Source organism: Stegastes partitus, unplaced genomic scaffold (assembly GCF_000690725.1).
Source record: "Stegastes partitus isolate 25-593 unplaced genomic scaffold, Stegastes_partitus-1.0.2 Scaffold119, whole genome shotgun sequence".
Classification (NCBI taxonomy): domain Eukaryota; kingdom Metazoa; phylum Chordata; class Actinopteri; family Pomacentridae; genus Stegastes; species Stegastes partitus.
Window position 1 is genome coordinate 146,621 of NW_007577850.1, and position 27,051 is coordinate 173,671.

General features: G+C 42.1%; 2 protein-coding genes across 2 annotated transcripts in view; one reads left to right on the top strand and one right to left on the bottom strand.

The window, feature by feature from the left end:
* The window catches only part of brf1a (BRF1 general transcription factor IIIB subunit a), a gene marked incomplete at its 3' end in the record, with an annotated part of 133,898 nt that overhangs the window by 86,235 nt on the left and 20,612 nt on the right, over nucleotides 1-27,051 (bottom strand). Inside the window, exons 5-10 of the mRNA XM_008278275.1 lie at nucleotides 26,751-26,782; nucleotides 19,653-19,725; nucleotides 5,580-5,729; nucleotides 2,811-2,904; nucleotides 2,547-2,673; nucleotides 655-694 (exon numbers count right to left, since the gene is read on the bottom strand). Of these exons, the coding sequence (XP_008276497.1) occupies nucleotides 655-694; nucleotides 2,547-2,673; nucleotides 2,811-2,904; nucleotides 5,580-5,729; nucleotides 19,653-19,725; nucleotides 26,751-26,782 (516 nt within the window). The remainder of the gene's footprint in view (nucleotides 1-654; nucleotides 695-2,546; nucleotides 2,674-2,810; nucleotides 2,905-5,579; nucleotides 5,730-19,652; nucleotides 19,726-26,750; nucleotides 26,783-27,051) is intronic.
* Nucleotides 11,240-16,826, top strand: LOC103354738 (BTB/POZ domain-containing protein 6-B). Its single transcript, XM_008278216.1, has 4 exons — nucleotides 11,240-12,099; nucleotides 13,669-13,759; nucleotides 13,913-14,031; nucleotides 15,184-16,826. The coding sequence occupies exons 1-4, from the start codon at nucleotides 11,726-11,728 to the stop codon at nucleotides 16,214-16,216; spliced, it is 1,617 nt and encodes a 538-aa protein (XP_008276438.1). The 5' UTR covers nucleotides 11,240-11,725; the 3' UTR covers nucleotides 16,217-16,826.

The window sequence follows — 27,051 nt, forward strand, 5'->3', positions numbered from 1 at the left end:
TATGACACGGCAGGTTTAGTCATATTTCCAAAAGACCTTTAATAAATCTATAAAAGAACCAAAAAGCAGGACTGTTTGAGACCAAGATTCATGCATGTCAGTGTTTTCAGAGTTATAGGAGTCATTGGAAAGTCAAGACGTCTTTACAAGCGAATGCAAACTTTGTTCATGACTGTATTCTCGTAGATCCTTGACCCGACAGGACGCAGGATACAAAGTAAACCAAGCAGCTGCCACGTTTCTGGCTCCATGTTCAGGTTTCCAAACTGTACACCGACGCTTTGACGCTTTGCTAAAATAAAAAAATGTGAGCACATCGCTTGGACTATAAAAAGACGAACCCTGAAGAGCAGGACTGGGAGCAGACGGAGGAACTGTTCCCTAAAGTGATGCCGACTTTGTGTTCTTCTGAGAATCCGCCTCCCTGGATCCATAATTACACGATAATATGTCGTAACGTAGCGTACGGTTAATTGCATGTTGTGCAGAAGTGAAATCATGTAAAAAAAAAAAAAAAACCAGGGAGCTCCTTCCTCTCTGAACTTTTCCTTTCGCACACATCCAACACTGATTTAGTTGAAGAAAACAACCGAACTCCGTCTGTGTCTACGTGTTGAATAAGTTTAACAAATTCATTAAACAAAGGTTTCATACCTGCGACGTCGTCGATCTTTTTCTTCAGCTCCATCTCCAGCTGGAGGGAAGAGACGATAACCAGAGTAAAGCAGAATAAAAGAACATATTGAGGCAGGAAGTGGAGCCAGTTTGACTTGATGCTGCTGGTTTGAGACACATTTAAACTCTTTGTACGCCGCAACAATAACATGATTAACTCTCATTATACTTCCTGTGTCCCTGTTCTGCCTTTTTCTGTTACACAGTGAGAACATTGAGCTCATTTTTGGGCGAAGCTCCTCCGTAAAAGGAAAGGAAAATCATATCAGATTTATTTAATTAGTGTTTCTTCTCCGCGCTGAGGAACACATAATTGTTTATTCACACTGTCTGGTGAAACCGCTATTTAATATGACAGTGATTTGGAAGAAATATCATGATTTTATGCTTGTTTTTGGTCATTTTTCAAGATAAAACTGCACAATATGTTTAAAAAGACGATTAGAAAGCAGAAAATCTGATGGTTTTTCCTTTTTAAAAAAAAATTTTTTGACAGTTCTCCAAAAATAACTGAAATTAAGCTTAAAATCAGAATATTTCATCAAAACATCCACCCAAACCTGAGAATTTGCTGCTTTTCATTATCTTACGCTCTAATAAATGCTGTATCTTAAACAAAACAAAACATTTTAAGGTTTCAGGCTGGGTTCTCGCAGAATGAACCTCAGAACCCTAAAACCAACTCGGCAGGTTTGAAAGACATATTTTCTTTTTAAATAATTACAAAAATTCAACCGTTTGTCAGAGACAGAAAAAGTAAAAACAATAAAATTTGTCAGATTTTTAGCTTTCTGATGAAAACAAAACAATCTTTAATGTTGGGTTCTCTGAAATTTTTTTTACTACGAGATCACATAATTTACACAGAACATAATCAGCGGATTGAACCTCGGAACCCGAAAACCAACTTGGCTGGTTCAGAGGAGACATTTTTCTTTGTAAAAACTGCAGAAATTCAATCGTTTGTCGGAGACAGAAAATGTTTTTAAAAAATGTGTCCGATTTTTAGCTTTCTAGTGATTTTTAGCTTTCTAGTGATCCCTCAACATGCCATGTGTGATGTCGGTTTCTCTCAGAAAAAAAAGAAGAATAGGCTTCAAATGGTGATATTTAATCTAAATGACTTTCAAGACTTCAACAAAAATAAATAGTCTGAATCTTAGGATCCAAATGAACTTAAAATGTTTCGCTTTGTTCTTAAAATTCAACACATTTACAAGATTGCAAGATACTGAAAAATGGCAAATTCTCCAATTTGGGTGGATATTTTGATGAAATATGACGGTTTTAAACTTAATTTTGGTTCTACTTTGGTACATCACACATGAATGTCGACATTTCTTCCTGGTTTTAGAATTTCTAGCTCTGATAAAGGGTGGATTTTTTTTGCAGTTTTTATAAAGAAAAGACAACTCTTAAACCAGCTCTCAGTATTTTGGGATTCTAAAGCTCAATCTGCAAAGTATTTCCTCAGTTAGTCGTGTAGTCTACCAGTAGAAAAAATGATACCTTAAAACGTTTTGCTTTGTTCTAACAACTAGACTGTAAGCACATTCTCAGATTCTGGAGGATATTTGGTTTTATTTTCCAAAGAGAAAGGTGCAAGTTGAAGGACGACCAGAAAGCTGAAAATCGGACATTTCTTCTTGTTTTCAGAGTTTCTAGCTCCGACAAACGGTTGATTTTCTGACATGTTTATAAAGAAAAGCCACCTTTTAAACCAGCTCACAGTATTTTCTCGGTTAATCGTGCAGTTTAAAAGTAGAAAAACCCCAAAATGACACCTTGAAATGTTTTGTTTGGTTCCATCGACTGGCTAAAACTCAAAACGTATTGCTTTGCGAGATCAAAAGGTGTTCTTGCGGCGTCACCTGTTGGGCTTTGAGCTTCTTCAGTCCGGCGGTAAAACAAGGCGGGTCGCACTCCTGGTCCAGATCCACCTTCATGAAGTCCTCGATGGTCAGCTGACTGGTGGGCGTGTCCTCGAACTCGACCAACCTGATTAAGATTTGAACACAAAGCAGAAGCGAAAGCCGATTCATCTCCGGGTCACACGTGAGGAATCCTCGGCGCCTCTACGACCAAAAGTTTCCAACATTTCCATCAGACTGAAATCATAGACGTCGTCCACTCGCCTTTTTCTCAGCGTCGTTTCGCAAACTTTCACGATGCTGACGACTTCCTTGATGGTGCGGCGGAAGTCGTGGAGACGAGCGGCAACAAGGAGAGCTGAAAAAAAAAAAAAAAAAACACGACGAGACGATATTTAAGCAACGAAACAACCAGCGATGACGGTAAGTCTTGACCTTTCATAGAAAACATGCAGCTCAAAGTGATTGAATATTAACATAAAAATGATATCAGTCACTCGGCGGTTCTCAGCTGCGTCTATAAATGCAGAACTGTTCTTTTTTTTTACAGAATCTGCTGCAGATTTGGTTCAATTTGCCAACAGAATAGCAAATCAGCCACTTAAAAATCTGACATTTTTCCTGTTTTTACAGTTTGTGGCTCCAATAAACAAATTAATTTTTGAAATATATTGAAGAAAAGGGGCTTTTCAAACCTCCTCACAGGTTTTAGGGGTTTAGAGGTTTAATGTGCTGATTATTTTCTGTGTTATTCATGTAGTCTGATGTTAGAAAAACTCAAAGTGATGCCTTAATATGTCCTGTTTTGTTCCAACAACTGGCTAAAAACTAGAAAAAGCAGGATATTCTTCACATATTTTTTGGGTTTTTTACAGTAACTGGTGCAAACTCTTTATTTTGACGTGTAAAATAAAAAAGGATTTTGATCAAATATGACGATTTTAAGCTCAGATTTGGTTAATTTTCCCGACTGAACAGCACATCTCACACGGAAAGTTGGAAATCTGCCCACTTTTCTTGTTTTTACAGTTTGTGGCTCTGATAAATGGTGTAATTTTGATGATTTTTAAATAAAGACAACATGCCGGAGGGCTAAAATCAAGCTGGTACAGACATCATAGTAGGTGGTGCTAGAAGAAGGCTTTGTTAAAAGATATTTTTTAAGTGTAAAATCAACACAAAAGAACAGAAAATAGAAAAAAGATTTGCATTTTCTGCAGATTATCTAATTATAAGTCCATATGAATGACTGAGTCACATCACAGCAGAGGCAAATACATGATTTACACACTGAAATATTATGTTCAGTTTTGAGATTTGTCTAAATTTCCACCTTAAAGACTGCATGTGATGAACAAGATAACATCAGATGAAATGTTTATACTCCTCCTGGATGGAGAAAGGTGATGTCATTGGCATTTATAGCAAATTGGTGTGAACTTTGGTGAATATTTTGGCCAAGATATGTAGAATAAAGCAAACTGAATGTCAATTTTAGGCTTAGCTTTGGTAGATTTTCCCGACAGAGCAGCACAACTCACATGATTCATTTGGATTTTTCTTGTTTTTACAGTTTCTGGCTCTGATAAATGGTGTAATTTTAGTGATTTTTTTTAAAAGTTAACATGCCTTTCAAACCTCATGTTAGATTTTGGGGTTGAGAGGGTTAAAAATCAAGCACTTACAAATAAACTTGCAAAACAAAAACAAAAAAAAAAAGCAGAACATAGGAAGGACTTCCATTTTTCTCTTATATCTCAACATGTTGACACATAAACGAGAGCAGAGGCCAAACCTGTGACTCAAACACTCAGTAACATGTTTAGTTTTGAGGTGTTTTCTCTGCGTTTCCACCTGAAACACTGAAGGACGGCAGCAGCCGGCAGTCCGCCCCCACACACAAAAACACAGTTTTAAAAAGGAGTAACAACAACACTAATATTATGCAATGAGTTGCAGCACGAGCCTTGAAGGGGAACAGTTATGTAACCGTCATTAGACTTGCCTTCGCTCGAGAGCCTGTTAAAAGATAGATGCCTGCTCCTGCTTCCACATGCACACTTCCAGCAGCCTCTCGGAGCCGAGTGGCGGCTTTTAGCTCCGCCGAGGACTTTGGCAAACATTTCGTCGCCGTTGCCTTGAAAAGCCTCCGTCATTTATCGCATTCACAACCTCTTTGTCCAGGATTTAAACATTCATCCGTCCTGAGGGAAACTTTTACGTGTTTCTGCTTCGGTCCACACCGGCGCTTTTTTATTTTTTTGCATCACATTTCGGGACAAACTTTCCCTGCTTCCAGCCGAGTCGAGTCCTCCTCAATGATTTATGACGAGCGATTAATTATTCAGGCGATGCAGCAGAGCAACAGAAGAGAATTAAAACGGCGAGCGTAAACATGCAGGAAGCTGCTTCGGGTTTCGCCGTTGTCGGGTTCTGAGCTTCACCTGAACCAGGACTCAACGACCAGGCGGACGTGAAGAGTTCAGACCAGAAAAAGGCCCGAGAACGTTCAGAAAACAGGAGTTGGCTGTTAAAAGTGACGCTAAACAAACATCCTCGAGTCGATCAGAACTTTGCATGTTCAGTTTGCTCCTTTGTCGCTTTCATTACAATTCGATTTAATACAATTGAATTTTATTTACAGAGCATAATTCACAACATATGTCATCTCACAGCGCTTAATATACACATTTAAACAGAGAACCCAACAATCCAACGCTCCCTTTGGATTTCCTCTGAGCAGGCGGTGGGAAGGAACCAAAAAAAAAAAAAAACTCTAATAGGGGGAAAAAAACCTCCGACAGAACCAGGCTCAGGGAAGACCTCGACTGGTTGGGTGAGAGTAGGGAGAGCAGGATAGCAAGTGTTCTACAAAGCAGTTTTAACAAATCCCGACTTTCTTTGAGTTAGCCAGCTCAGCAAAAACCTAAAACCCCAGTCAGGGATGTCACCACACTGGGTATCAACTCCCTTCGTTGACCAGGTTTTCTAAAAGGCGGCGTTTGACTTTTCTCGGGTTTATATCGCGGCTACCTGCTCCACAGAGTCCCGACGGCCTCCGTCCGGTGTGCATCCAGTCCCTCTTCATCCTCTGCACCAGTCGCAACGCCGTCATCGACACCTCGTGGTTCTTCTCGCCAAACTCCAGCAGCTGGGCGAAGCGAGGAATGTAGAGGCAGGGGTCTGTCGGCGGGAGGAGAGAGGTTTCATTAGCGCTAAGCTCCTCTAGGTGGAGGCTCAGAGTGTTAGATATTACACACAAACATTGTGCTTCTCGCCACAAATGACAGGCAAATCTGACCCGGCTGTCTCGGCTGAACTGCAGGCAGTGTTTGAAAGGCATGGACACAAGTTGAAAATCTAAGCAGTAAACAATCTGCTGTATATAGAGCTTTTTCTTACGCCTGTGAGCACTTGGAGGTTTTATTAGAGTTAAGGTGTTCTGAGTGGAGGTTCAGAGTTTCTCTGCGACCGCCAATAAACCAGTTTTCTGTCTCTTATTTAGCATCACGTCTCAGAAACCTTTCAAAACAGAAACTGGGTCAACGATGGGAAACGGACTCAGCTGCAGAGTGTTTCTGAACGCTTTCAGTCGAGTCTCTAAATGAACTGCAGACGTCAGGAGGACTGACGCTGTTTCAGCGGTGATGCTCTGAAACGAGTTTAAAAAGCTTTTTAAAAAAAACAAAAAAAAACAGTACAGACGGGCATTTGTACGCTATTTTGTGTTTGTTTTTTAATAATGTTTAAATGTTAATTTTTATCCTGTGAACTCCAAAACCAACCACCAACTTCTGAAAGACGTGTTATCTTAAAAAAACCTTCAAATCACACTGCTTGTCAGAGACAGAAACTGTAAAAACTGGTCTGATCTTCTGAAGATCCTGGAGCTGCTCATTTGTGACGCGACACCGTGTTGGAAAAATTAACCAAATATAAGCTTAATCTCGAACCACATTATGAGAAGAAAAAATAAATATTTTGTGCTTCTCACCGCAAACGACAGGGAAAATCTGCCCCGGCTGTTTGGGCTGAACTGCAGGCAGCGTTTGAACAGTTTAAAAATTGAAGCAGAAAAGGATGTTAACCTTAAACTAATTTTAATTTTAGTGAGAGAAATATGTCGATTTAGACGCGTCTATACATTTGTCCTCGTTTTTTTTATTTCTGTTGTGTTGAGATTGAAGACTGAAAACTTTGCTGAAAACAAGTTTAATCTTCTATATTCTCTGAATTTTGGCACATTTCATCTTGAAGTATGTGTGTGTTTATATGTGTCGTTTTATTTTATTTAACCATTTATTATTTTTTGTATACTGTCATTAGGCTTGCTTTATGGTTTTTATATGCTGGAAAACAACTTAAATGTAATTTGTTGATGTAAAAACCAAGAAACGTGTTTATCAAAAAAATCAAAATAGTAAAATATCTATAAAATATAGCTTTGTTTTTTGTACACATGTGAGCACCTGGAAAAATCCTGGATTTGCTGCTTCCAGGTTTGTTTGTTTTATTTTCCTGTAACATTAAAAATCAGAGAAATTTAACTTTTATCCGTTTATGATTTATGGAAATAAAACGGCGCCGCATTGTAAAAATACAACAGGAGCAGAAGAAATCCCAAGAAACACTCATTCATTTTAGCGTTTCCCATCAAGTTTCTGACAAACGACACCGTGTGAAGTTTCCCCGAGACATTCAGAAAGTCACAACCGCCAGCGTCTGGTTGGACCGTTTCCCCTCAAATCCTTCCCCCAGCTGAGAAAACCTGGAAGACGGAGAGCCAGGCTGCTTCAGGTGCACTCGAACTAAATGCTAATCCTCCCGTCTTCCAGCGGAGCTCATTAGCAGCCGGCGCGAGGACACTGGTTTTACTGGGAGGCTCACGGGTCGGTGCTGAGGGTAAGGCTGCCTCGTTTCAGACGGGAGTTTTTGAAAAAGAGCAAAAAAATAAATAAAAAAAGTAATAAAAAAAGATTGATTTTTGCACACACATACATGCAGACATATAAAACAAACCCAGAGACACAAAATGAACACAAAGGCTCCATATATATGTGCAAAATGACAGCAAGACGACACTAAATGACAACTAAATGGCAAACAGTGACCATAAAGTAACACGAAACGTCCACACAGCTGTGCAAAAACACTAAAAAATGAGACATAACGAACAAACAGACTCAAGGAACAAACCTAAAGAGACCCAACATGACTGTAAAAACACACAAAACTACCAAAAACAGACACAAAATGACCAAACAGACTACAAAGAGACACAAACCAACACTAAAGAGACACAGAATGACCACAAAGACACAAAAAACATACACAAAGATTAGATATGACAAAATTACCACGACGACATAAAATGACAAAAAAGACACATGAAGCATGCCCAACAAATGCACAAAACTACCAAGAAAATGCCCAAAAAGGCTACACAGTCACACAAACGACCACAAAGAGACACAAAAAAATGCACATATTTGCACAAACTGACAACATAGATGCACAAAATGACAACAAAAAGGCAAAAAGTTAACACAAAGGCACACAAAACACACACATACATGCACAAAATTAACAAAAATACACAAAACGACGACAAAGAGACACAAAATGGATAGAGAGACAGTAATTAAATACATACCGATGCACAGAACATGCTAAACTACCAAAAACAGACACAAATTGACCATACACACACACAAAACCAAAATTTTGGTTCTGGTGCAGCCGATTCTTTCCATGTAGGCCAATCCCTCAAGGGTAAGTGTCGAAAGGTTTTTTTGTTTGTTTGTTTGTTTTTTTAAAGCCTGAAATGACTTAAACCTTGTCCAGAATTATTTAAAAATTGTCCAAAATGGCAGTTTTGGAACCAGTCTGAGCAATTTTGACACCAGTTTTGAGTCGGTCAACGCTAGAAAGATGTTCCTCCATGCTGGATGTATCTCCAACAACTGGCTCCTCTGTTCCCTGTTTCCGAATCATGCTGCATTCATTTATTGATCCAGTAGGTTGGATTTACCTCTTTTTATGAAAAAGGAACTTGAAACTTGCCCAAATTGATTCAAAATTGGCTCCAAGCAACAAAAAAATGTCCAAAATGTATGAAAAATGGTTCAAAATGACCTGAAACTTGTTCAGAATGACCCCAAATTTGTTGAAAATTACAATATTTGAGTCATTATGAGTCCAATTTTGAGTCCAATTTTAAGTCTCTGCTCATCATCTGTAGAAAGATGTTCCTCCATGCTGGATGTATCTCCAACAACTGGCTCCTCTGTTCTCTGTTTCTGAGCCATACTACATTTATTTATTGATCCAGTAGGCTGGATTTTCCTCTAAAATTGTCCAAAATGATTTTAAAAAAGAAAGAGAAAATAAACCCCCAGCAGGTGTCGGGGTTGTAAGGCTAAATTCTGAATGAGATCAGTAGAACGACGTGATTCTGATGAAATCTGACGACAGTACAGTCTGATTTAGTTTGGATTTTCCAGGCAGAACAGCACATCACAGGTGATTAGTTCAAGGACCTTTCAGTAAGGTGCAAACCCCACAATTCTTTCTGTTTTTACAGTTTCTGGTTCTGATAATTGGTGTAATTCTGGCGATTTTTTGAAAGACAACACGCCTTTCAACCCTCAGGGGTTCAGAGGGTTACTACTGACATTAGGAGGAACCCTGCTTCCAACTGCAGACAAAAAAAAAAAAGTAGAGTTTCGTGCTCCGGCTACGACGGCGGAGTCGAATATCTTTGAAGTCAGTGGCTCTGGCTAGAGAGCAGTCCAGTGGAAAGCTGGTAGAGCCAGCTGGTAATAAGATCCAGGCTGATCCCTTCCCCCTTCACCATGTAATGATACGTCTGCAGAGCTGGTCATCGCTGCTCCAACTTCTGCCGAGTGTCTGCAGAAAAAAAAAATCCACCTCAAATCCTCCTCCGCTGTCGAATATAATCAATCTGCGATGCTCAAACAGCCCAGGAGTCATTCTGTGATGGAGTGCTGCAGTTTACCTTTTTCGTGTACCCACTTTCCCTCGACCTGCCTCGCCTACATTCCCCAAAATTACTTTGACCACCTCCGGAGAAGGGCCGCAAACTTTCTCCTTTCAATCAGACGTGGGAGCAGAGCTGCATGAATAGCATTAAAGCTCCATCACTCGCTCGTGGGGAAGCTTCGAAACCCCAAAACTGCAACGGATTCTGGTCGACACTGGGAACAGAAATGGGTCTCAGAGGTTCACTTTCTCTAATAAATTTAATTTAATAAATGACAGCACTGGGAAGAGACACAAAACCCAATAATGCTTTGGCTGACTGAGTTATTCTCTGATGTTCAGCTCCACTGAGGTGAAACATTCAGACATGAGGTCATTTTGTCTGTTTGGGCAGTTTAGAACAAAAGACATGTCACTAAAAATGGTCCAAAAGGCAAAAAAACACACTGATTTGTGCTCACACACACATGCAGATACATGAAACAACCCCAAAGAGACACAACATGACCAAAAACATGCACAAAATGTTCACATAGATTCACAAAACAACAGCAAAATGACTGCAAAACCACACAAAACTGCCAAAATGAAAGACAACAACCACAGAGACACAAAATGACACCCACAAAAATACACAAAATGACCGAAAACAAGACACAAAATAAGAAAAACACACAAAACATCTACCTGTGGTGGACTAATGGACCAAAGAGCAACACAAAATCAGGGTAAAAACACACAAAACAAAGTGGCACAAAGCACAATATGACAAAGAAACGCAGAACAGCCACAGAGATTTACAAAATGACAAAGAGACACAAAATGACAAAGAACACACAGACACACAAAACAAACTCAACGACACAAAGTGACTGAAAAAAAACAAACAAATAAAACATCCACAAAAGAAAATGCAAAATAACCGAAAATCACACAAAACAACCACAAACAGACAAAATGATTACACAGAGACACAGAATGACAAAGTATACACCAAACAAACCACAAATAAAATAACCACAAACAGACCAAATGACTATAAAGAGACGCAACACGACAGAAAAATAGACACCAAACAATCACACACAGAAAATAACTACGGAGACACAAAAATAACACAAACACACAAAATGACTGTAAAAAATAAAATAAAACAACCACAAATAAATGCTAAATGACTGAAAAAAACACAAAACAACCAGAAACAAACAAAATGACTACGAAGAGACACAAAAACAAAACGACGAGACACAAAATGACTCTAGGAAAAAAAAAATGGAACCACAAAGAAATGCAAAATTAGAGAATAACACACAAAACAACCAAAAACAGACTAAATGATTACACAGAGACACAAATGTATAGAAAAAACAAACTCAAAGAGACACAAAATGGCAAAAAAAAAAACCACACAAAACTACAAGAATAGAGACAACAGATGTCCAAAATGCCCACTACAGTCCCCTCACTACCAGAGGGGGCCCGGGGGCCCCCCCCTCGGCCCCGCGACCTCCACTGTTTCCGCCTACGTCCCTGCTGAGGGGGCGGAGTCAGCCCGTCTGTCCGGTGACGCACTCTGCGGAGCCACTGGGGGCGGGGTTTCTGCCCTGCTGACGTCAGCGCGGTGCGTGTATCTGATTGGTCCTCGGCGAGCCCTGGGCGTCCGAGAAGATCACGACGAGAGAGGAAAAAAAATCAGGAAAAAAAAATAGAGCAGAGCCGAAAAACTCCGACAAACGAGTGTTTACGGCGGAGGAGGACGGTGGCAGCGGAGCAGCGCAGCGGGCTTCCAGTCGGTCGACAGCCGGTCAAAGACGGACACATATCGGGGAGGATTATCGCCGGGAGACTCTCCGGATTAACACACTCGCTGGGAAAAGGGAAAGCAGGCGCCGCGGACGTTGCGTCGGTCCGGGGAGGATGAGCTGACCGCCGGGGAGCCGAGCGAAAGTGTTTGCGGTCGAAGTTGGACGCGGAGGAGGGAACCGACTCCACCGGGCCTGGACGGATTTTACATGTCGGCCGTTTTGAAGCGGCGTCACGGGAGCGAATAATTATTAGAGTAAAAAAAGAAAAACAACACACACAACCTCGACCGTCCCTCAGTCCGTGTCGACCACCCCGAAGCCACTCCGCTCGCCGGGCACTAACGCGCAGCAGCCCGGTCGCTTGTGCCGATGCCAACGGCAGACTGCAGGTTGCTCCATCATGGCCGGATCATGAGGTGTCTCACTTACCTCCTGCTACTTCCAGAAACCCTGAAAAAGTCAAAGAAGCTGCCGGTCTGTTATGAGATCCTGACTCTGTCGCTGTCGAGCAAGAAGAAGCAGAAGGAGAAGATGGCTGCGGAGCTGTACCCCGCCAACACCAACAACACCAACCTGGCCAACGGCACCACGGTGGCGGACGCCGAGAAGACCAAGGAGGCGCCGGTGAGCCAGGCCAGCAGCAGCAGCAGCGCGGCGACCACCCCGACCACCCAGCAGAACATCAACAACAACAACGTGGACCCACCCAGCTGGCAGTGCAGCCACCCCACGCTCCGAGAGAGGTACCCGACAAAATGTGTCCCTGTGAAGTCCTCAAAGTCACTGTCAGGCAATAACTGCACCGTACACGTAGTTTGCAAAGAGGAAAAGCTGCAGAGGTGCTTCTATTTTGGACTATTCCTGCAGGAGCCGGTTATAAATAACACCTGCTGTATATATCTGACATTATGCAGGTGTTTGCCGAGTTGCTTCAAAACCAAACCGAACATTTGGTCCATAAAATGTCAGGAAAAAAAAGGAAAAATGTCTCTTAGTCTTTCACAAGATGTCAAAGATAATCAGCTTACTGCAATAGAGGAGTAATGAAACCAGAAAATATTCACATTTACGAATCATTTGGGCTGAAAAATGTAAGAAAAAAAGAGGTGAAAAGTGTCTCCTAGTGTTTCCTGGGATGACAACTTCATCTACAATACAAAAACAACCAGAAAGAAACCAGAAAACATTCACATTTACCAACCAGTTGATCTAGAAAATGTCAGGAAAAAGGTTTTCTCAATCCACCACCTAAAAATAATCAGTTTACTGCAATAGAGGAGTGATGAAACCAGAATAATATTCACATTTAAGAATCATTCGGGCTGAAAAATGTCTGTCATTGTTTCCCCAAGATGACAAATCTGATCTACAAACCAAAGTTCATCAGTTTGCTGCAACAGAGGAGGAAAGAATCACAAAAATATTCACGTTAAACAATCATATGTTCTATTTAATGTCGATTAGTGTTTCCTAAGATGACAAATTTCGCCCACAACCCAAACATAATGTGTTTACTCCAATAAAAGAGGAGAGAAAAAACAACTAAAAATGCAATGACTCAGACTGATTAACCAATTATGAAAATGGTTGCTGGTTACTTGAACAGTTGACAACTAACGTCCTCTCAATGTTATTTGGTTGTTTGTTTGTCACATGTTTCCTTGTTTTGTCCACAATGCAAAAAAAAAAATCAGTTTAAAAATCATAAGGAAGTAAAGAAATGAGGAAATAATCACTTTTTTGAAGTTGAAATAAGAGAATTTTGACTTTTTTTCTTTAAAAAATGACTCAAACTGATCATTTGGTTCAGAATTGTTCAATTAATTGTTGAGGCTCTTGTAATAACATGCGTGCATTAATGGAAAAAGCAAAAATGTGCAATAATGTGTCACTACTGTGAGCAGCTAGCATCAGTTAGCTCAGCGTTCCTGCGTTATAAACGGGTATAAATGCTGTATTCCTGCTCGCATGCAAACCACACCAGTAGTCAGTCGGTTGTTTTTGTAACCTAACGTGCTACAAGCCCTCGAATGCTAATCGTCTCCATTTTTAGCAAAATCATCTGTTGATTTGCCAAAACCAGGCATTTAAAAATGTCACCACGCGCTCTGGGAACTTGTGACAGATCGCGTTAAAAGCGACGGGCCGAGTGATTAATTGGCACCACAACGAGTCGTCCTCTGCAGCTCTTCCACTGCGGCTCCGAACCCATGAAAATAACCAGTGTCTCCAGGCAAAAGCAGTGTGGGAGGACTGGGGTGTTACACAACGACTTGAGGCTTGCTCGTGAAAACCTGCCCTGCTCTTTTTAGGAACGCCTTGATGTTTAACAATGAGCTGATGGCTGATGTCCACTTCATCGTCGGGCCTTTGGGGGGATCTCAGAAGGTGCCGGCGCACAAGGTAAATAAAGACCCGGAGGGGGGAGAAAAGCTGAATGCATTTTAACTTTTAAGTTGTTTGTGCCTTCGCTGGTGAAAAGAACAGTTCCTGCTGCTGTATTGAACTTAGCAAAGCTTCCTCTGACGCATGTTTCCTCCTCCCCTCCCCTCCCAGTATGTGCTGGCCGTGGGAAGCTCGGTCTTCTGTGCCATGTTTTACGGCGATCTGGCGGAGGAGGAGTCCGAGATCCATATCCCAGATGTGGAACCTGCTGCTTTTCTAATTCTGCTGAAGTAAGCCACTCACCATTCGCCTTCACACGAGCCAACCAGAAGCAGAGATGACAAGCGCAGTCAGTGTCACTTCAAAGCGTATTATTACTCATCCAAAGCTGAGCAGAGGCGAATGCCAAAATGCTGCGAGCGCCAGAGAGCAGAGGCAGCAGCAGCAGCAGCAGCAGCAGCTCTGTAATTGCTGGTTTTCTCAGCGCTCTTTGTTCAAGTAGAAACACTTTTTTTTTCTTTTTTTTTTTGGAGACTAGCAGTTATAAATATCGTGCCTTTGTTGCTCATTCAGTTGCTTTGGCTCGAGACGACGTCGTGGACCGTCGGGCCTTTTTGGAGAAGTAAAGTCATCGTTCAATCCTCTCCGGGATAAAACGGGATGATCATTTTTTTTCCATTTTGCTTTTTGCTCACGAAGCAACAAGGAGCCAAAGTCAGTTAATCCGGCCCCAACTTGCTCATATTTTTCTTTTTTATTTGATCCGTGCACATTTAGCTGATCAGCAAAAACACGATACATCACATATATCTGACGTGCAGATCTCTGCTTCAAGAAAGTGGAACCTACATCAACAGTTTCCTGTAATACTTTAGTGTGTTGTTTTAGTATTTCCTATCTTTTTTTTGACATGAGGAGTGTCTCTGTGGATCTGCTGTTGGGAGAAAAAGTTATCATGTTGTAAACTCCATGATTCTAACCTCATTTATTGTTGTTTTTTTTTTTTTAAACGGCTCAAACGCTGGTGTGAGATTAGACGTTCAGGTCGACCACTTAAACACAGAAGTCTGTTGTTTATTTGATCTATTTTAGTATTTTGTCGTAGGTCCGTAGAGCTGCTACGCCAGGTAGGAATCATCATGTCTACTATGAAGACAATATTCTCATGTTTGCAGTAGAAGACGACCACAAACTTCTGATTTAGTCTATTTGAAAAACTGTTGTGGACTTTTGGGCCTTTTGAAAAAAGCCAAATAATCCTCTCTGGGAAGACAGATGATTTTTTTTTTCTTTTCTGCTGGACTCTTGATGCAATGAGGAGCTCATACGTTGCTCATACGGCGTCTTTTTATCTGCTATAATAAAGAAGTAGTTGATCTGTGTTCACATCAATGCCAGGAGGTATAATGTTTATTCATTTAAGGCTCTCTTCCTTCTTCCAGGTACATGTACAGCGATGAGATCGACCTGGAGGCGGACACGGTGCTGGCCACCCTGTACGCTGCCAAGAAGTACATCGTCCCGGCGTTGGCCAAAGCTTGCGTCACCTTCCTGGAAACCAGCCTGGAGGCCAAGAACGCCTGCGTGCTGCTTTCCCAGAGCCGCCTGTTCGAGGAGCCTGAGCTGACGCAGCGCTGCTGGGAGGTGATCGACGCCCAGGCCGAGCTCGCGCTGCGATCAGAGGGCTTCTGCGAGATCGACCTGCAGACGCTGGACATCATCCTGCGCAGGGAGACGCTCAACACCAAGGAGGTGGTGGTGTTCGAGGCGGTCATGAACTGGGCCACGGCGGAGTGCAAGAGACAAGGATTAGGGCCGACCACCCGCAACAAGAGAGAAGTGTTGGGCAAGGCGCTGTTCTTGGTGCGAATCCCCACCATGAGCCTGGAGGAGTTTGCTAACGGGGCGGCACAGTCCGATATCCTGACACTGGAGGAGACGCACAATGTGTTCCTGTGGTACACGGCGGCTAAAAAGCCCAAACTGGACTTTCCTCTTACGGCCAGGAAGGGTTTGGCTCCTCAGCGGTGCCACCGCTTCCAGTCCTCGGCCTACCGGAGCAACCAGTGGCGCTACCGCGGCCGCTGCGACAGCATTCAGTTCGCAGTGGACAAGAGGATCTTTATTGCCGGTTTGGGACTGTACGGGTCAAGCGGCGGCAAGGCCGAGTACAGCGTCAAAATTGAGCTGAAGAGACAGGGGGCGATCCTGGCGCAGAACCTCACTAAGTTTGTGTCGGACGGGTCGAGCAGTACGTTTCCGGTGTGGTTCGAGCATCCGGTCCAGGTGGAGCAGGACGCCTTCTACACGGTGAGCGCCGTGCTGGATGGCAACGAGCTGAGCTACTTCGGCCAGGAGGGCATGACGGAGGTGCAGTGTGGGAAGGTGACGTTTCAGTTCCAGTGCTCCTCGGACAGCACCAACGGTACCGGAGTACAGGGAGGACAGATCCCCGAGCTCGTGTTCTACGCATGAGCTGCCCCGGACGGATGTTTACGTCGCCTCCCAGCCTTCAACGTAATGTAGCATTAAAGACACTTGAGTAATGTCACACTAAATGGCCTGGTTAGTTCTTTGAGAGACTATTTTAAAAAGCGAAGGAGCTGTTGTTTTATCTTATTTAATTTAATGTTATTTTTTTATTTAAAAAAAGCTGATTTAACGTTATTTGCTCTGACGCTTGTGTTCAAGGGCTGCGGCTGCTGTAGAAACAACATTAATACAGTGATCTGTGGTTATGTAATCACGCTGAGCTCCACAACTGGAACAAGTAGGGACTGCTTCAAATTGTGTAATTGCAAGTCTATATACAATGTTGTTACTATAGTCCAAAGCAGCAATATTACACGAGGAGCAAACTTTATGTAGTGTTATGATTCTAAATGCAAAAAAAAACAAACAAAAAAAAAAAAGAGTAGAAATCTTGTTGAGTTGTTTTGCACTTCAGAGGACGGCCTCAGAAACGTGTCTTTTGTAAAATACAATTTAACTGTTAACAGCTTGATGCTGTTATAGACCAGATGTGTTCTGTACAAGAATGCTTATACACCTGACGATGAAACATAAAGGTTATAATGTGATCGAAGCCGCAGATGTCACATCATTATGTTGCCTGGGAGAGGGAGGGAGCCGGGATTAGAGGGGCTGCAGCGCCCTCTGGTTACAGCAGTGGGAACTGCAGTCCGAGTTTATGGAAACATGCAGCTTCTGCAGCCTTGGATGGATTAATGAAGGGGTCTGACGGGCAAATCTTTAGGGGATGAAGGTTTAAATGGGTCCTGAGGTCTTTGTTCAAGGTAGCATTTCTTGCTGGAAAGTCACAGCACTTAAAGGTTCTCATCCTGACTGTCAAATATCTGCTGAGTCAGAGCTTGATATATTTATTTTTGCTAATTTTCTCCTGATTTAGCTGCACTGTGCACGTTTAGGAGCCAGTAAATCCAAATTAAAACCAACAAAGCACAGCATTTCAGATGTATTTGACATGCAAAGCTCTGCCTCAAGAAGGTCGACCGTACATCAGCGGTTTCCTGTAATAATTTAGTGTATTATTTCAGTATTTTGCATCATTTCCGTGGAAAGGAGTGTCTGCGTGGATCTGCTGTGGCAAGAAGGCGTCATGATGTCCACCGTCCCAGCACAAGATATCGTAAACGTTGTGATCAAAACGTCATTTTGATGAGTTGAGCCTCGCAAAAATGACAAACAGGCGAGAACAGGTCTGAGATCAGAGGTCCAAATCGACCACGTAAAAACACAGAAATCTCTAAGTTAAGACTTTAAAAATGTACAGTAATGCGCAGAGGTTTAAAGCACTACAAATAGAGTCAGGATGCTTTCATAGCGTTTAAAGCTTGTTAACTTCAGTTTGGTTGATCCAAGCAGCTGCAGAATTCAGACTTCAGAGGAGTTTGCAAAGTTGGTAAAAACCGCACGTGTGGAGTTTTACAAGCACTTTGTTTTGCCTTCAACGTTGCAAGACGCTGCACAAGTCACACTGCAGGATGAGTCAGAACATTTGTGCTGCTTCAGTTTTCGTCCCGCCTTTTTAATCCGTCTCACGAGTCCCGCAGCGTTATGAAACCTCTGCAGCCGCCCTTTAAACCGTCCGCCCGGCAAACATGACGAACGCTGTGCGGCCACCAGGATTTCCTCCTGTTTTATATCATTTTAACTAAACGTCTTTATCGGTCGGACAAGACGAGCAATACGCAGACAAAATAGCCAAAATCCCCTCTAAACCTCCAGCAGGGTTTTTTTTTTTTGTGTGTGTGTGGTTCATTTTTCGTGGCATTATGAAGTCCTGTACCTTTATGGAAACAGAAAACCCATTAAGGACTCTTCTGTGTAGTATGATGCAGGTATAATGCGATAAAACAAATCAAACCAAGAGGCCACAGGTGTCACCAACACTGGGGGAAAAAATGGACATCACTCTGCTCATCATCAGTAGAAAGATGTTCCACCATCAGATGTAGAAAAATGTTCCTTCATGCTGGATGTATCTCCAACAACTGGCTCCTCTGTTCTCTGGGTCTGAGCCATGCTGCATTTATTTATTGATCCAGTAGGTTAGATTTTCCTCTTACTCTTAAATTGTCAAGAATAACTTGCAGTCAGATGCCTAAATTTACTCAAAATTGGTCCAAAGTCACAAAAAAAACATCCCAAATAAGTGGAAAACTGTTCAAAATTACTTAAAACTTGTCCAAAATTCCTCCAAAATGAATTTAAAATAACATTCGAGTCATTGTGGACAATTTGAGGCAAGTTTTGAGTCTCTGCTCATCAGAAGTAGAAAGATGTTCCACCATGCTGGATGTATCTCCAACAACTGGCTCCTCTGTTCTCTGGTTCTGAGCCATGCTGCCTTTATTTATTGATCCAGTAGGATGGATTTTCCTCTCTGCCTGCAGCTCAACCTGAAGAATTTTTTTGTTTTGTTTTATGCAGAATCTGGTCTCTTCTGGCTTTTTTTGAAAAAAAACAAGAACAACATAAAAAACAAAGTAATTTTGAAGAAATATCCCCAAATATTATGGTTAAATGAAGTTTACGTGCCTGACAATGGTTCTGACACTGCCTGCACTTCAGCCCAATGGTCTCAGAAGTTTTAATCACATGAACTTTCGAGTCAGTCCTGGCGTCTCGGTGGCATCGAGAAGTTTTTTTTAAAAAGAACTTCGGGCAAATGTTTTGAATGCTGCATGTAGAATTAGTTGATCTTGATAAAATATGACAAATTTTAAGCGTATTTCGGGCCTGTTTTTCCCGTACGTCGCCCACGATATGGTGGAGATACATCAGAAAGCTGAAAATCACACAAATGTTCCGTTTTAGTAGCTCTGATAAACGATGTCATTTCGATGCTACAGTCGTGACTTGACAGTCTTTAACAATCCAAACCTTGCTATCCGACAGGAAACAAACAGAACCCATAAAAAAACAGCCTTAACACACCGACAGCCTTGGATTCCGACTCTGATGTGACGTTTTATGTCACAAATAAGGATAACAGCGTATTATCTGACTGAACAATCCCACGGATGTACTTACCTTTGATGTACCGACTGGTCAGTTAGGCGTGAAATCCAGCGGTGCGTAGTGTTCCAACAACACACCAGTTATTATAACAACTATGAACAATAAATATTAACAACAAATGAGCCTTCCGGCATCAAGCCCTCCTTGTATCTCGACCTCCGTCTTGACAATCCGACATAAAAGAAGGTTTTACATTTAGTGTCGGATTATCGAGTCACGACTGTATTTTTTAGAAGGAAACACGTTCGAGGTTCAGAGGGTTTAAACACGTCGTTACAGTTGTGTTGTTGTAATTTATCGACATATGAAAAACGAACCCTTGAAGAGCCTGACTGAATGAAAAACAGAGCAGAGTGGAGTTGGGTACCTATAGCCGGAGCGTTGATGCAAAGTTCTCTGGCCAGCACGAGGAACGTTTTTCCCAAGACGTAGACGTTCACCTGCGGAAGAGGTAAAAAGACAATGAGTTAAAGTGAGCCCTCCAGCTTCCGGTTAGGTTTAATTTAACCGGACTTGTGCGATTCTGTCCACTTGTAGAGTCGCAGCAGACTGTCTGGATGCCAAACGAGGCTGTTGCGTCACCGCCAGGTTAAGTGTTCTGGTTACATAATTGACCCCCGAAGGTCGCGGAACATTTCCCTCCAATATGAGTGATTAAAAGCTGAGCTCGGCTGCCGTTCGAAGGGATTTGAAGGGTTTCCCTCCGAGTCACAGCTCCGTCCATTAATTTCTAATCAAAATATCCGAAGCCGCTGATCGATTTGTCCAAACCGGAGATCTGACCTCCGCCTGTCGACTCAGTTCGTGGTTATTTTCGGTGTCTTTTCTGCACGTCGTCTCGTCGAGGTGACTCCTGCGACCTCCCCGTATCTAAACGGAGGTTTATTTTTATCGTTACAGGGGTGACCTTTGCAGATAACCGCGCTGGCAATTGTTCCCAACACATCGGCACAATGATAACGGGGGCGGTTTGGAGGGAAAAGCAGCTAAACGGAACAAGCTATTTGCGTTTAAGGTGAAGTTAATTATCCCAGAACTTGTCCTGACACGAGGCTGAGATTGCGGCTTCCATATCTGCTCGTGTTTTTGATATCGGAGCATCAGGAACAAACACTCCAGACAGCTTCTTGGCATGTTTTTACTCACTGCTGACTCATTTTTCAAGTCCTGTACCTCTATGGAAACAGAACAACCACGACTACACGTAGAGAGAACTCCGATATACCGACTGTGCATTTTAGCACAGCTGTAATGCCAAAAGTCTCTCTTATTTTTAAAAAGGAAGAAAGAAATGAAAGTTGGTTATATATTATTAAAAATTGAGAAAAATGTGGAGTCAACATGTGCAAGATATTTCCTGGAGAATAAAACATCTACACACTGAAGATATTTTACTGCTACTTGCCTCCTATCTGCTCTGCGTGAACAGTTCAGCCGAGAAGTTCCAAAATCAACAAAGTTTTTCCGAGGTGTTAACAATACTGGAAAAAGAAATGGTGGCTCCACATGTGTCAGATATTTTACTGCTTGCATTTCTACAACCTGTTAGAACGTGTTTCACGTTACTCTGCTCAAAGATAGAAAGACGTTTCACCGTGCTCAATGTGTCGTCTGCAAGTGACCCAAAGATTGTGTAGAATGCCTTAAAACGAGTTCAAAATGACACCGAGTCCTTTTGGAGAAAGCTTTAGTCCAGTTTTGAGTCTCTGCTCATCAGCTGTAGGAAGATGTTTCACCATGTTGGATGTATCCTTCAACAACTTGTTCATTTTTAAACCGTTCTGCATTTATTTCATTGATCTTCAAATATATTTTTCTGCTGTATTTAAATCAGAAAAAAATAGCTTTTTTTTTTTTTTTTTTTTTTACAGATATTTGACATAATTTCTTAAAAATATTCATGTGAAGTGTTTTTTTTTTTTTTTTTACCAGTTATTGTACAGATTTTTGCTGTTTTGTTAAATACAAATGTCTATTTAAATCACAGAAAACAAAACTAGTTTTAATTTACATGATGACAAAACTATAAAATAATGTCGCTTGGATACTAGAAGCCCAGTCGGATGAAGCAGCAGCCGGGTGTTTGGGGGGTTTCTGGGGGTAAAGTGTGTCACCGGGGTTATCACACTGGACCCTCCCCTCACAGATGCTTCATTGTGCTGGAGCCCACGACACCTCCAGAAGGCTCTGCGACCCGCCCCCGCTGCATGTGAAAGGACCTGATGACGGGCACCGGCGAGGGACAAAGCCTCGGGGCCGCGCATCTATCATCATCGCGGTCGCAGGTTAACGGCGGAGCTCCAGAGCAGACGGCAGTGAAAGCTGCTGGATCGGGTCGTGAACTCGGGTCAGATTCCTTCAGGCCGACTCTCTCCAGACCTCCGGGCTGGAGGGGGGGGAGCAGACGGACGGACTCTCCCTCTCGAGGCCCACTGGAGTCGGGCAGATGCTCCTCCGCTATTTCAGGAAAGTGGATTCTAGCGAGGAATTTATACACAAAAGCAGAAATGTGGTGGAGCAGGAGGAGGAGGAGGAGGAAGTGGAACAAGTGGTTTAAAAAAAAAAACTGTGATTACAGCTCACAAACGTCGGGCTCAAGAAACTCACGACTGCAGATAAGTGAAGGAGAAAAGTGGCTGCCTACAGAGGTCTTCCCAAACAGCTCCAAGATCTAAAATGATTCACAAGAGAACGTCTGGATCTGGAGACGTGACGGTCCACGTTTCAAGCAATAATAAGCAGCCTGAGGGAAGAACTACATACAAATATTATAACAACTATGAACAATAATTAACAACCAATCATCCTTCAAGCATCAAGCCCTCCTTGTATCTCGACCTCCGTCTTGACAATCCGACAGCCTTGATATCCGACATAGAAGAAGCTTTTACATTGAGTGTCGGATTATCGGGTCACCACTGTACTCTACCATTTACATTTTACCCGTCTCCTCTCTGAGTATTCGCTGACTGCAGTTCAGCCAAAAAGTGTTGATTTATTTTATAGGTCACTTCCGGCTTCACAGTTGTCCCAAAGAACTCAACATATTTGGACTTTTTTTGTAGTAATAGTTTATTACTGGTAAATATAAGAATGATAATTAAACTTAGCGTAGCCTTAAAATGTTGAACTAAAACTGACTTAAATGATGAATTGATTAGCTGTGCTCATGAAAGCCCTGATGTTTTGTTTTTAATTACTGATTAATTCTCAGTTAATCGGGTCAGATGAACGCTTCCACACTCATCTGGGTGTTTCTCCTCACGTTGGACGGTTTTGAAGTGATTTAACTTTACACCTTCCATGTGATGCAGACATGTTCCGAAAACAAGCTTCAAAACCGCCAACATTCCTCAGTTGTTTGTTTCTATGTTTAAACCCGATTTACGTGTAAACTGAGCTTTCTGAAATCAATCACGCCGCCTTGAAGCGTCGGCGTCGGAGGAGCTTGTGGTTAAACCCGAGAACCCGAGGAGAACATAATCCTCCGCCCGCCGCGGCGCTAAGTGGAGCTTTCCGGGTCGACTCAAAACACACGACATAAAAAAAAAAATAGAAAGAAATGCAGCGAGGTCACTCGATACTTCACAGCTCGACAGCTGGACGCAGATCGAGGGTTTTAATTTAAAACGGATTCTTGACACTGAAATAATCGTTTAGCTGTTTCAACTCTCCTAAAGGCACAATATCTTTATTTAAAAACCACCAAATACAGTCAGTGCTGCACATTTACTGTCACAGCCTCGGTCCAGGATGGAATTATGACGACATCCGGGATATTCCAATAAGTGAGCTTCAAGATGCCGGCGAGTTTGGATGTGAAAACCAACCTACAGTCGCCCTCAAATGTGTACAAACCCTCCCATTAAAGAAGGAAAACAAACAGCTTCAGTCACTGGAATAAGCTGAAATTGACAAAAGTCGTAATAAATAAATATTTAATGAAAACCATGACATTGCTTTTGAATTCTGGTTAAACAGAAACATTTTTAAAAGTTTAGAAAAAAAACAAGCAAACCAGCCTGATGGGACCCATGAACTACTATTTAGTTGAACAACCCTTTGAGCCAATCGCTGCCATCAGGCGTTTCCTGTAACTCTCAGTCAGACTTCTACACCTGTTTTTTGTTTTTTTATTATTTTGGCTCGAATTTGTCTGGGAAAGTTTTATTTGTTTTTTAAAAATTACATCTCCATCTCATTTCCACCAGCTCGATTCTGACTCAGGACAACTGACAAAGTTACGACTGACTCAGCTGCGATCGACAAACACAATCCGTGTGGTTTTTGGTTGAACTGCAGGCAGCGTTTGGCACAGAGCAGAGAGGACGAAGACGAATTAAAGCTCTGAGCGGTTTAACATCCACAGTGTGTCGTGTTACGGTTTCTCTTGTTGGTCACACCTGTGGACGCATCAGAAAATGTTCCAGGTTTGTTTCTCTTCTTCAATTTTTGTAAAATAAATAAAAGAAATTCAACTTTAGTTTTTTTTTCTGATTTCTACCTCTAACAGAGTCCTGCAAAAAAAAAACCATAAACTTCTGCTCTCCTTGTCGCCACCGTGAAGCCACGAGCGACTCAGCTGCGACCGACGGTCACGTGACAAAACTTCAGAGAGTTTTCGGCTGAACTGCAGGCGGTGTTCACGGATTCATAACGAAACTCTGCATGTGTGCACAGAAATTCATCTAATGTTGGAGAAAAAAAACTAACTCTGGAGCCACTAAATGAACAGAGCTCAACTCTGATCACATCAGAGATAAAACCACAGACAGCAGCTGATGTTTAAAGTCAGTATTGATCCTCTTTAGCGGAGCAGCTTTGCGACAACAGGCCGACCACTCATCCAAACAATGCGTGAAGTGTTCTGGGTGTGGATCCATGCGGGAGTGATTGGTGGAGTATAACCAGCCCACAGAAACGCTCGGCATTAATAACCCCCCGACCCCACCCACCCAAAATCCACTTCAAATCCACTCGTGGGCCTGAATGCCAGGGCGTGCACGGTGGTGGAGGAGGGGCGGCGGCTCCTCCAGGACAGCTGGGAGCATAAAAATAAAAAGCCCCCAGACCAGCTGTGACTCTGAGAAATGTCCCGGCAGCACCACACCCCTGACTCACCGCCAATCGGCTGCCATTAAATATGCAGACAAATGGAGGGGTTTCTAAATTTGTACACGCACGACTCAGGTTTAATTACACGGGCGAAAGTCTGGATGTGAGGAGGGCGGTCAGGCAACAGGGACGCCCCGCTGGAGGTAAAGAGTGGGCTTAAAAACACTAAAATAAAAAAGTTTGCTTAAACCCGCTGAGCCCCAGAACCCACCAGCAGGGTGGGAAAGTATGTTAAAAAATACTAAGAAATACTCCATTAATCAGCTAAAAACTGTAAAAACTGATGTTCTGTTGGAAAACTGAGCCACGTGTCGTCATTTTACCCTGCATGTCTCATTTAAAAACCTGCCAAAAATAAACTCCAGATTCCATGAAAACAGTAAAGTTGCTGCTCTTTGCCGTCGCCGTGAAGCCACGACGGACTCAGCTGCGACCTACAGTCACATGATCTTAAAAAACCTGAGAGATTTCGGCTGAACTGCAGGCTGCGTTTATGCAAAGCAGACGGGAAACAAGCATAGAAACAAATAAAAAAATGTAAATAGTAGATTATCTGTGATACGTAGAGCCTCCGTGTATATTTTCCAGTGTTGGTAACACCTGTTCTTTTTGTACGATTTGTTTTACGACATAGATGACGAGCAGAGAGGACGCCAGTATGAAAACATTTTTTAAAAACTTTAAAACTATTTTTCTGTCATTTACAGATTTTCCGTTTGGTTAAATTACAAGGACAAAACTATTAAAATCACAGGGGAAAAATAACAGCATTTACATGTTAATCATTAAACAGGTTGAACTGTAAATACAGTGCACATCGTCATCATCAGGTTTTCCAAACGGCCTGCTCTCTGACTGCGGACTAAAGCGTGTGTCCAACAGCCGGTTAAAGTCCGAGCCATCCAGCATTGTCCTCCTTGCCTGTGCCAGTAACTTTTCAACATTTGCCCAAGTCCTATTGGGTGTTCGCCTGTCAAACAATACCTGCTTTTGCAAGGCATTGTTCTCCATGCGACACACATGGGACATATATTTCAAGTATTGTGCATGGCTAACATCCCTTATATGACCGGTGCTGGTGGTATCCCACAGTTTCTCGTTCGATATCTTGTAAGCCCAACTGAGCTCCCCTTCGACTTGTGAAGCTAGATCTACGCCTTTCTTTTACTGGGAGCGTTTTTCCTGACGTATCCCCCCCGGTCACCATCTTTCTCAGGAAGCCATCCCACACATTCTCCATCTTTTGGAGGTCGGCTGCTGACAACTCGTGAGTCTGGGTTCCATATAGTAAACGCGATCTCACGCACGCAGTTAGGATCTTTGTACGTGTACCCAGATAGATTTCTTTATCGGTCAGACAGTGTTTCAATTCAGCCCATTTTTTAAAACGCAGAAGCAATTCTCGAGTGTAGAGCGGCAGCCGACGTTTGTGTTTGTAATCAGACGGTCCAAGTAACGAAATTCTGACATTTTTAATGCTGGTGTTATTTACAGAGAGCTTGAGTGCCATGGTCTCTGTTTCAGAATATGACATTTGCAACCCGGATCTTGAGAAGGCGTCGTCATGTATAGCGAGGATTTGACTGAACTCTTCGATACTATTAAAGTAAATCACCGCATCATCTGCGTATAACAGTTCAGCCATTCTTAACCCCCCCGCTGCTGCTGCTGCGCAATTCCGATATTCGCGAGGTGAGACTTCATTTGATATCTGGAACTCTATCAGCACGCCAGTGTCTGGCAACTGCTTCTTTATCACAATATCACATCAACAGCCTGCATTTTTATAAATAGCATCGCAATGTTTGACTGTAAAATTACATCTTTTCTTTGCTGTATTTGAATATTTTTACAGATATTTGTCGTTATTTGAAAGAAAACACGTATATCAAAGGATTGAAAAATGGTAAATCATGTTTTAACTGCAATTTTACAGATTTTCCTTGTTTAGTTCAGTTATAGACTACACCAAATAAAATCACAGAAAAAAACAGGTATTAATCTAAACATTGACTGTGACAAAAAAAATAGGCACCAAAACAAAACGGGCCAAAAGCTGTAAACAATGTCAAAAATCTGTATTTTTACAAATAGTAATTTGTGCTTTACAATGTGTGACCACAAAATTACAGTTTTACTGTTTAAATCAGATTTTAAAAATCATATTTGGATATATTTTTACTGGTATTTCAGTTTTTGAATCAGTTAATATATCAAATAATTGATTTAAGTCAGTTTAAGAAACACTTTATGGCTTAAATTGTTAGTCTACAGTGGACGTTTCTTTGTAAACAATTCACTGATTAATTAGGAAAACAATCAGCAGATATAATCGACAGTAGAAACGTACCTGCAGAAGGTCACTCAGGTCCAGCAGCATGTCTGAGAAAAACAAGTCAAGGCAAATAAAACACAGGAATTAAAAAGCATTTGTTGTTTTTTTCCAGCCAAACATGGGTAGAAAGGTCGTACAACACGTGAAGTTCATTGAGAGACAGCAACATAACGAGGTTCGCTTAGTTCGGTCACTTTTACGCCTCCATTCGCCGTCATGTCTCCCTCGCCCCCTGGTGGCGGATGCAGTAAATGCCATCCGTTTAGCGTCCCTCGTGTTAGCAAATGCGAAACAAATCTACTTCGAATAGATTTAA